The following is a 14740-nucleotide window of genomic DNA, read 5'->3' as shown; positions in this document are numbered from 1 at the left end:
GTCAAAGAATTTGAAAGCTTAAAGGATCTCATTTTTTTCATACCTTAATTATGAAGTTGCAAATAATTGTGTTTTCAGCCACATGTTCTTGACATTGCAACAAACCCAACACTGTCATTTTCTCAATTATTAGTAGACTTACTTTTCTTTCAGGAAATCCACTACTTGTTTGAAGTCTGCCACACAGTATTCTCTTTTCATGTCCATGAGCACACTGTCAGAGGCTGACTGGACTGGTATGTGCAGAAAAGCATATACTCTTGGATGATTGAGAATCTTGGCCATTTCCTATGAGTTATTAAATGAAAAAGAAGCTTTAAAGCATTATGAAAATAATACAGAAAACTCAGATTAACATATGGGGTAAGTATCAGCAAAACCCAAAACTTCTAAAACCCAAACAATACAAAAATGCTTCAGCCCAGTATGAAACAGTGGGGACAGGTGAAAATATCTGAAAGCAATTTTTTTAGGAGACAATAAGAAGAAAGCAATGAAATCGAATTTACTTTGAGATAGGGATCATATTCCCCATGTAGTATTGACTACACAATTAAAAGAAAATTTTAGAGGCAAAGTATTATGAAGATTGGTTATTTCAGAGAGTGGCTGTTTTCAGAAGATGGTAAGGGTTGGTTGCCTTCTTGTTGGAACGAAGTAACTTTCAGATACCAAAATGAGAATGTCTATAATTGAAGCATCCCTAAAGTTGGACAGCTGCTAATTAAGGTACACCTCATCACTTGCAAACATGCTCCAATACTGGTCTGAAATGTTACCTAAGTTACTTCAGAGAAAAGGACTGAAATTGAAAGTGCTTGGTTATAATATAAATAGAAATAATCAGGGGACAGCTTAAAACTGGAGTGATGGCTTGGAAAGAGACAGAGGATGTGATACATTTTACACAAATGCAAAAGGTAAGGTAAAAAAAAAAAGGAAAGGTAATAGCAAAATGCAAAACCAAACCTCCTAATGAAAGCCAAACCAACCCCCCAACAGAGGCTAGGAGAGGTGAAGGAATGTGAGACAGAGAATAGAATATGGCAGTCTGATTTCTCTCATTTTTATTATTTAACCAATTAAGGACATACAGTCAAGTAACACAGCTTAAGTATTTTTTAAAGTTGAAACCAACCAGCATTGAGAATGCATGCAATATGGTACCATTCTGCTTGTTAATCTTTGTCCTGCAACAAATAAGTGAACTTGGACAAAGAACCATATTCTATGAACAACCAGCTCTTCACATATGGTTTTCCCTTTCTCCCTGAGCTGTGGGAATTCAGGAAATGGCCTGGGAATGAGCACTGCTCTTCTGTCAGTGCATTCTCTGTGCTCCAGTCAGGGTCACTCAGGCCATCTCTCCTGTTTTCTCTGATAGCATACATACTCTGTCTGACAACACATACTGCTGCCATATTTACTTTTTAAGATGCAACTATATGTGGCAAGCACATTTCTCTCTCTCTCAGGATTTTTCATTGAGGTGCACAGAGAGAAATGTGCTTGCCACAACTATTTACAAATTCTTCCAGACCATTAATCAGCAATATTAGTCACGCATCTAGATTTTCTCTCTGTATTTCTACAAGGTTGGCCTAGATTGTTCAAAGAGAAGGCAGACATCCTCATGCCTTTTCATTTGCAGGAACTTGGCTTTTAAAAGCACTGATTTTTAGAACAAGAAGAAAAAATGCTCTCTTGATATTCACTTTTCATCTGACAAACAGATGTGTATCAAACTCTATCAAATCGCTTCTGGAATGAAGTTTTGAAAGTTTCTGTCTAAGATCTTATTACATAAATGTCTAAGAGAAGCGGTTACATTATTCAAGGCAACAGATACTCCATCTCAGGTATGTAAACTCAATCTGATACACAGAATGGCACACAATTTGATACACAGAAAGGCTGTGTGCACTGAACCTGGCTCTCAGTGGAAGCTGGAGTTAGCTGGTTTCATGAAAAAAAAGTGAACAAAAGGCTACCATACATCCACACAAATTTTGTGTCCAATTCAAATTGAACTATAAATACCTATGCCCTTAATAACTGTAGATGTTCAGCTAGAATATATTTTCAAAAATGAAATTGTAAGGAACAAGTACATAAAACCTTTTTTTTTAAGCTTTAGAAAATCTTGTGAATGTAATTTATATGAAGCATCCTTGTAGTCATCTGTGATTTTTCTATTTATCGGTAATCAAATACGTTTCTAGAATATGGGAAATATGAGCTGAAAATTAAGCTATGGACCACAAGTCTATTATTCTGCTTATCTCTTGGTTCCAAGTACTTTATTCAATTTATTCAATTTTCAAAAACATATTTATGATATAAGAAACCAATGAAAATCATGTTTCATAACGTGTTTCTAAGTTCTTAAAAATAACTTGCCCTACAACACAGGAAAAAAAATTCTTTGCCACTCCTCTCAAATTTTGCATCTTCTGAGTAACAGACTCTTTAATATGAGATCAGTTTGTGAGTTCTTTTTGAAAGTAATAAATCATTTATTAGAATTTCTAGATACAAAACTGCTATTTTATTCCAGCTTTTGTAAAGCTGAGAATCATCTGATAGAACAAAAATCCAAAGAGATTCACTATGTCTGTTTGTTTCTTTGTGATACAAATATTAGATTTTAAAAAAACTTACTGTGTTTTACCACAAAGTTTTGATTTTTGAAGTCATAAATGTGGAAATTCTCTAGTTATATGAAAATGTTGGTTTTATTTCTCATATTCACCTTAAACAATGAAAATGTTATGGTGAAGAATGAAGAATGAAAATTAAATTCTAAAATCTAAAAGGGGTTTTTCTACTCAGAGGATTCAAAAAAACCAAAGCACCCAACCAACCCCAAAGCCACTAGCTGCTGATCTGACAGTAACATGCAGAATCTTGCTGGTCTCACAGTTGATCTCTTTCAGGGTGATGTGGCCAAGAGGGAGCTTTGGACTGCACTTGCTGTAAGAACTAAAGCAATGGTGTCCAACAGCCATTGTTAAACAAGACTAATCAGAATTGCTTCTTCCAGTTATCCCCCATGTAAAAGAAAGAAAACATATGTATTCTGTGATCACTGTTGTCAATAACTTTCAATATTAAGAACACAACTGTTGTCATTTAAAGCAATTATCTTTGGTTCTGTACCAATGGGATGCAAAATGCCTGGCATTAATTAACTGAACTTTTCAACTATCACTACAGGTCCCTGCATACAGTAAAAGCTACAGCTGTAAGCTTAAAAACATTATTGACGATTCCACTGCATCATTTTGGTTCAGAAAGATACTCCATATCAAAAGAACTGGCATTCTTTAGAAAGTAAATAGCTTGTCACGTGTATCAGAAATTCACATACAATACATACACGGTCTGTCTGGGAACACTAACACAGCCTAGCTGCTGTAGTCATGGGATTCAGGAATGTTCTGGACAGTCAAAGCTCCTCCTAGAGATGAGGAGGTTGCAAACAGCTCTTTATACTGTGAACTCCTTTCTTTGCTTGCTTTCTGCATCTAAAGCTACATAAAATGCACTGCATGTGCTTTGAATCAAAGGTCCTACTGATAAACGGATTTCCCAGCAGGTACTTGAGGATTGTAATGATTAACTTTGTGAATTTAGCACAACACAAATTATTAACACAAACCAAATGCAAGACAGAAATACCTGATGACCCACTGTTTCACTGTCATTCCCTTTTAAGTACTGCTGGTGGTCTTAAATTTACCTTTTATAACCAGAAATTCTGAATGAGCTGTTCAGAAGGAAACAGAATAATGAATTAAACAAAAGCTTTGCATGATTGCATCAGAAATCTGGATAAATCAATCTTCCAAACTTTGCACTGTTCAGATAGAAATATCACATTCTAACCTGTAGTTTTAAGGTAAGACTGTTCCAGTCTTATCTTTCATCCTCCCTACCACCAAAATAACATTGAAGTTCTTTGCCACATCGGTTTGATTAAATTACAACTACTCTGCACTTAACAGTCATACTTAGTCAATGCTGACAGATTTTCCCATACTACAGATTGCACACAGAATACCAGATTTCATCACTGAATAAACCTATTAGTTAATATCCCAAAGACTATTTGAAGGACATCATGGGCTAATGCATATTTTTACTTCACTGTGTCATTCTAACATTCTAAGCTTAACATCTGTTTCCTGTTGTTTTTTAATAATTATATATATTTATTTTTTTTCTGAAGTGCTCTGCATTACTAGGTATAATTACATATTTCAGTTAGAAGAAAAACAATCTAGAATTTTATTTCCATATGGAAACAATAAATGAACAACATTTTGAAACTATATCACTGTGAAAGAAACTTTCTGTCTTTCATTACAACTGAAACAGCTGATTGCCTTTTCTCACCATTCCCTGGAACCTGATATGTGTCTATGAATGAAGGGATGCACTACATAAAAATGAAATATCATGTAGGAACTAAAAGGTCAAAAAGTAGCACAATTTGTTTTAACCTGACTCTACAAAAATAGGCATCATCTACATTTGGAAAATATCAATGTATGTGAAACATCCTTTAGGATACTGATCACATATGAAATATTTTTCCCAGTCCTTAGCAGCTGAGTAGATTAGAACACAAAGCACATTACCAGAAAGATTTTTATCTAATCAGTGTATTTTATCCTAGCAATTACAATACACAAATTTAACCACCTAACCAGAAAATCACATGTCCTGTTTGCAATAACACCATGTGCGACCATGGAAAATTGCAGAGACAGTAAACATCAGTATCTGTGCATCTTTATGTCAGTCCCAGCAAGCTGTTCGGACAGCAATTCTTCCCCCTTACCTAAAGCAGGCAAAAATCCAAGTGTTTGAATTCTGTCTTGTATTCAAGTCACGATAATGTGAAGAGCTTGCTTGCTAGCAAAAGGATTTTGTCCTCTGCCAGCAGTGAAGCCCAAAGAAATCCTCATCCATATAGAAACATGACAAAATGGCACTCCCTCAAAACTTCATCCCTTTGTGGCAGATACTACTTTGGGGTATGTCATGAGGGGTGTCTGCTGACTGTCATCTTTCACAAGCTGAGCGGTGCTACCACCAGCACAGTCTGCATGAAATGTGGCTGCTGCCCATTTTATAAATTCCTCTGCTGCAGTTCAGCTCAGGAACAGATGTGATCTTGTGATGCAGGCATGGGAATGATGACATAGTTATGATCCAGTCTGGAAAGCCCAGAGCAGTTTTGTTAAAACGAATGAACAGGGAACTCTCCCTGCACTTCCCACCGCCTGTGAGTAATGGGGCTTTAAAAAACTAAGAACGTGTGGGATGTCCCTGAGGACACTGGTTGCAAGGCAATGTCTCTCCCCCATCTGTGCATGAACCGGGGGAGATGCACTGAAGCCACACAATGGGCAAACTTAGTGGCAACCCCTAACCCCATGTAACATTACATAACATGCTCAGGTCTTTATCTGGCCATTAGGTTTATATAAAGGCAGGTCACACTGGAGCAGTTAGAAACCCATGCAATTCTAGCCAATGTAATTTGAACCTTAAAATCAAATCTTCAGCTTGCCAGATGGAAGGCAAAAATCTGTTTTGCCATATGGGAAAAATGCCTTCTACATTACCAAACAGAAGACTGGTATTAGCTCAGGCCACCCTTGGAAGTGGATATAAACCAGACTGCAAGCTGTGATTTGCTGATAGGAAAACTAGCCGTGAGAGTCACATGCCCAGCCCTAGCTGCTCCCAGCTGTTCTACTAGGTGTGGGATCTCTCTACTGCTTCTAGCCTCAGAAAACAGACAAAACATAGCTAACTAAGCAACTTTTTCCTCCCTCACAGCTTAATATATATTAAGCCTCTATTAAAAAAAACATGGCAAACCATGCCATACCGAAACCACCTAATATGCCTTGAAGAGCCTGCCACATCTTCCTTTATTAAATAAGAGCACAAGCTAACTCAAGTTCCTGCACAAGAAGTGATATTCAGATAATGTCACAATACAATAACTGTATTTCACAGTCCAAAGCTTCAGCTGAAGTTTGTCACATCTCTTCCCATGAGTCAGTGCAGAAAGGAAACACACAACACCAAATATGCTAGGTACCTGATTTGTAAACACAAAAATATCAAGAACTCTCCTTTTCTGTTAACAGGTAGATATGGTTCTTTACAAGATTATACATGTTATATCCAAGGATAAAAAGAAACCTCTTGCACAGTACCATTTATTCACATTTTCTGACAAAACTAGTAACTCCCAGTACAGATATCTTAAACCTTGGTTCCTGAAGTTCTTCACAATAAGCAAGCTGGCATCCCTAACACAATTTGCTTCCAATATTAAAGCAGTCTGACTTTACATTGGGTAAAATGTTAAGCATCAGCATCTCCTTTGGGAGGACTGCTTATTACTCAGCCTGTGATGAGCCATGAGCCCAAGTACATCTGAGTCTCCACATCCCCAAAACAGAGTTGATTCAGTGACACCTTCAGCATTAATACCACACTAATTTCTGTGCACCACGCAGGAAAATGGTTCAGTGCTGTCGAAGATGAGAACTGTTATTGTTGCTGCTGCAGCCACCATCATTACAATCCTAAAGAGCCTTTGTAGAGCTTCAGAGTGCTGTTTGTCCAGTACCAAAAATTGATTCACTTTAAGGTAAAGTGTACATTTCATTAATGGTTAGAGCAATGGTTTAATGACTTCAAACCAGCCAACCAAAGAGCTAATACTAATTACTTGTGAAATTATTAATTCTGACATGCAAGAAAAATACACTCTTTTTTTAAATTTTCTCTATGGTCCTCTCTAATTTCTCATCATTAACCACTCCTCAAATGAAATATTTTTTTCCAGAAGTAAATTAATACTCCTTTTTTCAATATGTATTAGAAACACCTATTGGGAAGGTCCCTAAAAAGGTGTTTTATTGCAACAGCACACTGCTACTTTAAATAACTCTCTGTCTCAATCATACGTTATGCTAATAAAACCTTGAAAATTAATTAAAGCATAGAGAAACACACACAATAGGCAAGTAGGATTGTCACGCTACCTTTTTGTCTTCAGAAAGCTGAATGAATGAAATTAATTGCTAGTTTCATCCATACTATGAATTTGTTCTCCAGCTCAAAAATGAGAATCCCACAGGATAGAAAAGAATTGATGGTTTCTTCTCAGAAGGAAGACATAGAATGAATTGCACGCCCCTCCAGAGCTCATCTGTACCAAGACAGGGCAGTGCCAGGGAGCCTCTCTATTGTTTCCCTTCATTTCAAACAAGCGATATCTAAAATAACGATATCTAAAATAACAACTGCTTTAGCAGGTTCCAGTGGAAGGAAAATAGTGGAAAGTTTTAGTCAAAACTTAAACCTTTAGGCAAATACTATCACTTTCTTTTGTGAGCTGACCTAAATTTCATAGTAAAATAGAATAAAAATATTCCAAACCATAATGACAAGATTTATATTACAGAATTTACATTTTTCAGTAACCCTTGCACATTTAACAGAACTAAACCAATTGAATTCAAAAATGAAGAGATTTTACATCTTTTCCTTGATTAACAGTGGTACAACACAAAGCAAATATTACTGTGCAGTTTTATTGAAGTTTCTAAAACACAATGCATTTTCTTTTCTCATTTTTAAAGAAAATCTTCACCTCAAGAAAATCAACCATTTTTTTTAAATAAATGCCAAAGCCTAACGAAGCAAGCAGTCTTACTGAAGATTATGTAGATGATGCTGCAAAGCACAGGGAATGTGACAGCTCATCTATCAAAGAAAACAAAAGGGTTTATGAATCTAAACTAAACAGTAGCTTTTGAAACAGCATGGAGAGTACTTGATAGAACTTTACTTATTATAATATAAATAACTAGGAAAGTGAGATGCTATTTGTTTAACAATGAAGGCAGAAATATTAAAAGAAGATGGCACAGTTTGTTATGCAAGCTCTACATTTGACAATAGCTTCTACCTCAATGCCTTGAAGTGCATGGCAACTGATAAAAATCCTACTTTTATTTAGCATTAATGCAGTATCCCATATATGCGTTTCCCATTCTTTGAACATACTGCTCAATTACTGGTGATTTTTATTTTCTGCTAGTAATTCACCAGAAGTAAGCTCCAGCTCCAAAGGACTGCTGGGATGAGACAGTATTGTAAGTAATTGACAGACAGACTGACACCCAGCACAAGATTGAGTGTGGATCTGTCTGCATTTAAATACTCTTCATTTTCAGGCAGTCTAACAAGCAAGATCAAAATATGAACAAATCATAATTAAGGTACAACTAATATGCACAGATTTAACTGGTCAAGCAGTGTGCTACTTAACGTTAACCCCTTTTTGCAATACCAGTTTTTATTCACAGATTATTAAATATAGAAGAGCACTAGATGCATGTATAAAATATTCTGTCGTGATGGAAAACTGAATTTTGTGCATAAATAAAACCAGTTTTTATGTATCTCAAAGCATTTTTTCAACTAGTGTTATAAAGAACATGAGCTTCATTCCCAACAACACAAATAATTCCTTCCATGTTGTCAGGAAGGAAACCTTTATTGTTCAAAGCTCCAAATTTGCTAAGGTTTTTGAGAGAACCCAATATTCACAAATACAGCATAAAAGCTTCAGAAGAGTAAAATGGGTTCTTATTTTGACATTTATTAAGCCAAATCATATTCTACCAGCTGGAAACTAACATGTCACCAAGCATTTGCAGACGTTAGGATCTGCTATGTATGAGATGTTAAAATTCTAGATTAGAGAAAATGGCATGACAAAAATATATCCCAAAGCACAGCAGAGATTCATCCATTTCCCAACTCCATAGTATAAAAAAGTACATTGACTCTGGGGTGAGCTCATGTTCCCATGACACTATGTTTTAAGGAGTGATTTAAAGGAAATGTGCTATATTTGAGAACCCCAAAGACAAAGTATGATTTGAGAGGAAGAACAGGAAAGACAGATTAATTTAGTACTAAAAAAAAAAAAAAAAAAAAAAAAAGCAGGAATACAGAGAGTAAGCAAAGATGCACATACAGCTTCCATAGGACAAACAAGCATTTAACGTAATACCAAAGGAAATAGTAAACATCCCTTCCTACCTCACCTTTTTTTTTTTTCAGGAGGAGGGAGGCAATTGCCCCATCCACCTCCCTTTAGTATCTGAGGTTCCTTTCAATTATACTGCTAGGAAAACAGACACAGTTTTCATAGAGACAATTTTGTAATTACAGCAAGAAAAAGTTGCATGGTCCACTGAGTAAAAAACACTACAAAACTCACAGTAATAAGAAGTCAGGGGCTTAACTATTCATTTATTTAAATGTATGCTGCAGTTTTCATTTTTTCTGGTGAAATCAACAGATTTTAATTGGCACTTTCAAAAGCAGCAGTCTATGAAAATGACAAAAAATAATACTAGAAACAAAGCAAATACATGCCCTAAAGTCCTTTTAATTCCTGAAATTATGCTGCCCTTTTATTTGCCATTGAGAAATGTGTGCATATTATTCCCTTTTTAAATGCATTTCAAATAGCTTACACTCGAGGTAATTCAAAACTTGAGCTTATGTACAATGCTCAAAAATGCTTGGTGCACTCACAGGAAAAAAAAGACAACAGAGAAAAATGAAAAGTGAATTAGTAATTTTACTGCAATACTGTAACAATTTCCTCTGTGCTGTGTCAGGGCACGTTTGAGGAAGCCATCTGTAGGGTATCAGCTTCAGTGAGGTTAAGAAACATAAACACCAAGCTGACACGAAAAATCAAAGCAAAAGAGCAAAGAAATACTACTGCAACTCGTGGTACACTTGGCACACCTTCTGCATTTAAAGGCTCTGCTGCCATGCAGACTCCATCTCAATGGCTGGTGTATCACTCAAATGTCCTGAATTAATAACAGAGACACAGCCCACAGATGGCATATAGTATGGTTTGAGACAGACTCATTTTGACAGGTGACAAAGACGACTACTCATCTAGTCATGTGAAATTAAGCACTTACGGGAATGGCAGGTGTGAACTGCCTCCTTTATACAGATTTGGAAGCATCCCATCACTCACAGAAAGTGCCGAACTAAAATCCCAGACAACTATGGGATTATGTTAAATCCACAAAGGAGGCGAGCTAAGGCTGAGATGTGAGTCCCTGCCCTTTTACAGTCTGGATGATCTAGAGTCCCTTGTGATTTGGAAAGAGCCCTGGATACTTAAAAAGAAAATTAAGTTTCAACCCAAGGAAAAGTGAAATACAGTCAAGGCAAAATCAGTACCTAACACTATGCCATGAACATTAATTTCAAGCTGCTATACATTGCACCTTATTTTTTACTTTTCAGACTAATTCCCATTCATCGTTTATCTGCTAAAATTGCTTTAATTGATTTTTCCCAGCCCTCCCTCTCCATCAGTTGCTGAAAGTGGACGTTAAACACTGTCTCACCAGAGCAAGAGCGAGTAGCTTCAGACAAGGGAAAAAATGTTACCTCTAAAGCAAGGTGTATTCCTTATGTACTTTTGCTACATGTTGATACTATGGAGTGATAAGATCTTTGACATCTGGCAGTGTGTGTAACTAGAGCAGTAGCTCTGTGCAAAGACATATGGACAAGAACACACAGGGTAACCACACACACATACACTCCTTGCAGGTTTTTCTAGGACTATATAATGTATTCTAACACTAACCATCTCCTTCACATTATATAAAACAAAACAAAAAAAAAAAATCTGGGGCAAATTATTTTTTCCTGACCATAGTCCATGTCTGTTTATTAAAATCTTCTTCCATGTAGATAAAATACCAAGTTTTCCTCAACGCCATGTTGCATCAACATTTTAAGATAGGACAGACACTGGGTAAGGGTGTGTCTCAAAATCTCAGTTTGAGATCAACCTTGGAATAAGAAGCTATATGCTTCATGGTGTATCCATTCAAACAGGCTTCTAAGACTATGAGAGCACTTTGGAAAATGCAATACTACCTCCATTGCTTGGCCAGGTTTTCTCTGAGAGGAAAACTAAGGATGTCTCCTGCAGGTCAACCAAACTCCAACTCTTTTCTCAATCTTAGTACCACGACCAAGAATTTGAGTCTCTGGTCCTTCAGTTTCTTTGAACACATCAAATAATTCTCTCTGTCATAACAACAAACCTCACACTGGAGAAGTCCTGCCAGTGCTGTGTTCACTTTGACATGCCCACTGAAAGCAACAGTGAAATTTTAAAATGCAGTTTCCCATGCTCCCTTCACAGCCATTGGTTCATTCAGTCTAGGGTGAACTTTGTAGTAGACAAACTAAATTAGCTTCCAAGGAAATCAGAGCAGTAGCCATACTCCAGGTTCAATGTGAATGTACTCCATCCTCATGGGTGAAACAGCAGGATTCAAACTAATGGTATGTCTTTGAAACAGTTTTGGATCACAGGTAATGGGAAAGTTTAATTAATAGAATTACATTTATTTTGAAATAAAGACTCCAAAACGCAGATAAATTTAGATATAGTGGCTTCACTACCAAATTCTGTGTTTTCCTCATCTGCTCTTAATACTTCATACTATGCACTAATGTAAGCACAGACATCATCTGTGGCTAAAGAAAACAGCAGATAAAAAAATCTAGTACTTTAGATTATACCCTGAATAATTATGATAAAGGCTCTTTTTGTAATGACACAGGTTAGTATCCAGCATGCCAAAAAGCGCAAATATTTTGCATGACTATAAAACATTGCATGGTTCCATATATATCTTTCTCTTTAGACAAGAATGCCCAAGTGAATGCAGAATTTATAATTTGAAAACATGTGTTTGCTTCTCATCCCAAGACTATTCATGCTACACAGGCACTACTACCACCATATTCACTGAATAAAAAAACTGAAGTACTAAATTGTCAGACCACACAACACAAGCACAGTAAGGATTTTCACGAGATTAACAGTATCCTCTGAAATGACAAACATCTTCAAGTACAGAATGACATTTATCTGACAGCAGTACCTGAAGGCACTGGCTATGCTATTTTAAATCATATGGAAACTTAAACTGATTCCCTACCTGAAACAAACCTGAGTTCAAATGGCCACTGGCCCAGGCCCCCAGATCTACCAAGCCTTCCAGTGTAAGAGTCTTAATGCCCATTACAAGTGCTCACAGCTTTCCTTTGTCCCCCCCTCTTCTGCTCTAATTTCACCACTCCTGTCCCAAGAGAAGTTTTCTTCTTCCTCCTCCTCCTCCTCTTCCTCTTCCTCCTCCTCTTCCTCCCCCGCCTTGTGCTGGCCTCCATCAGTGGAACAGCAGAGCTGTTGGCTACCAGTTAGTGGAAAATATGAAACTGATTCCTAGACACTGAGGCAAATGAAACATTCCCATCTGCAGGTAAGCTCCAACAAATATGGAAGAAAAGTGAACAAATCCAAATTTTTGCTTTTAGGCTGAGTCTCTAGAGAAGATCTGTCCAGGTCTCACAATTAATTTCTACATTTAGAAGACTACTGTTGCTCTATGCCACACATCATTTTGAAAGTGAAACAAACCCCTGCCGAGCAATTGCATGCGTACAATTGTATGCCAGAAATGTCTGGCTTTTAAAAAAGAGACATGCTTGGAATGACTTTGTCCTTTGTATTGCATACAAAAAGTGACACAAGATTAGTACATTTTCTCAGGTAAATTTCTTTCACAGAAAGCCAAACAACATCATAAATAGAAAGACGACTTCTAAAAAAAACAATTAATAAAATGCAGTTTAAAAATCAATTCATAAAATCAATCCATTAATAACATTTTAAAATAAATTTTTTTAATGCTTTTAAAACAATTAATGAAAGATGTTTGCAATGCATAATACATCTTCATATCTTAGGAGATGAGAGATCTACATCTGGATTTTATCCTCATCAACTGACATGAGGGTCAATCAGCTTCTCACTTAATTTTGGTTTTTTAAACAAATTACAGTTTTACCCTTTCCTCAATTGGAAAGTTAAAAGCATGTTGCCCACAAAAAGCTTATTTTGTTTGGTGAAAACGTATACAGGAGGCTGCTTACATTCCCCAGTGATCCTTCAGAGAAAAGTCTGGTAAGCTCAGAAGAGGAGACTAAGTAGAATTGCAGAAAGCAAAAAAAAAAAAAAAAAATTTCAATAATTTAGTTTGACAAATCAGCAAAATGATGTCACAAAATTTCAAGATCAGAAATTCTTGGTCACACGTGAAACACGAAAATGTAATTAAATAATTCTTAGAAAAATTATATAAATTGGAAACTGTATGGAACTCTGAAGAGGATGAGCAACAGCAGATGTTGCTACTGCACAACAAGGCTGCTGCACACAAACATATGTTCTGCCCAGCAACATTCAAAACACACATTTTCAACAGGCTTGTATTAATTCCTCTGCCTTTGCCATGACACCTAAAGATCCATTTTCAAAGAGGTAAGAGTATTTTCCCTAAATATGACTCTTATAAAAAAGAAAGTCCTACCTACAGCACCTTCTAGAAAATTTAGAAACAGAAAGACTAGATATCATAAATTTACAGATTTGTGACATGCTCACACTCACTATGATTGAAGGAAAGCAACATTCTTTCCACTTTTCTGGGATTATATCAAGGGTGCCCCTTAGCAGAGCAGTTTTTTATTTACAGCAACTGATTTTTCTATTTTTTAAAGCTTTGAGAACACTCATACAATGACCAGCTGTGACAAATGCAGCAGCCTAAGCCAAAACACTTTTAATAATGTGAATTAAAAATAAAAGCAAAGGAACTGTGAAAATTGCCAAAAGCTTGATTTCCTTTTGTACAAGATGCTGAAAAATGTTAAAATACAAAAAGAAGAAAAGCTTGTGGCAGATATAAGAGTTCCAGACACAATGCAAATTCTCAAAAACACTATCACACGGCTTCCTAAAGGCTCCTATTCAGTGTGCTGAGTTAAAACTCTCTCTTAGTGAAGTGTATGCTAAACCAAAGAATAAAATAACAACCCAGGAATTTTCTTGCAACTTTATGCAGTTCAAATTCTTTAGCTGGTCAAGTGAAAACCTGCTTATTCCTACCAAGATGAGATTCCTCTGGCCCACATGCTTCAACAACAGGCAAAGCTGCAGTTATAACACTCTGATGAGAAAATACTGTCCTTGACATCTTAAGAAAATACAAGTGGAACTATTAATGTTATATTATATTTGGGAAAGCAGCATGGATACCAGCTACTTACCTGGGTATTAAACATGCACATGGTTACAAAATTTACTTTCAACTACATCCTTCCCTCCTTTTTTCCTCCTCTTTACAGTTATGTTCATTCTGTGGACAGTTTCTAGGAATTTCAATAAATTCATTTGGTGACAGAATCCATCAAAACCAATCTAGCTTTCAGAAGAAACTCAGTTCCCCCTCTGCATGAATAAGCTACTCTTTCAAATTCAAAGTAATATACAAAGTTATATACTTCTCATTTCATTGAATTGCTTTGTTACATTTATTTTAAACACAGATATACACTTACATTTCTATTTCTTATCATGCAAGTTCTAACCATGCTAAAAATACGACAATGAATGCATCACTGAGTGAGACCACCATATAGTGTTTCTGGAAATATTTGTCTGAGGTGCAGCAGGAAGAAAAAGTCAATCCCATAGTCCATCACTTGCAAATGACATTTCCTTTAGTTCTTG

General features: G+C 36.3%; 1 protein-coding gene across 3 annotated transcripts in view; it reads right to left on the bottom strand.

Annotated features, from left to right (window-relative positions):
- Positions 1 to 14740, bottom strand: part of CDKAL1 (CDK5 regulatory subunit associated protein 1 like 1) — a 386114-nt gene that overhangs the window by 129051 nt on the left and 242323 nt on the right. For all 3 annotated transcript variants that reach the window (XM_068200064.1, XM_068200067.1, XM_068200065.1), the window contains one exon: positions 143 to 288. In XM_068200064.1, coding sequence (XP_068056165.1) covers positions 143 to 288 — 146 coding nt within the window. The remainder of the gene's footprint in view (positions 1 to 142; positions 289 to 14740) is intronic.

The sequence above is a fragment of the Anomalospiza imberbis genome, chromosome 1 (genome assembly GCF_031753505.1).
Source record: "Anomalospiza imberbis isolate Cuckoo-Finch-1a 21T00152 chromosome 1, ASM3175350v1, whole genome shotgun sequence".
NCBI classification, from domain to species: Eukaryota; Metazoa; Chordata; class Aves; order Passeriformes; family Viduidae; genus Anomalospiza; species Anomalospiza imberbis.
This window is presented reverse-complemented; position numbering and strand designations above follow the sequence as displayed.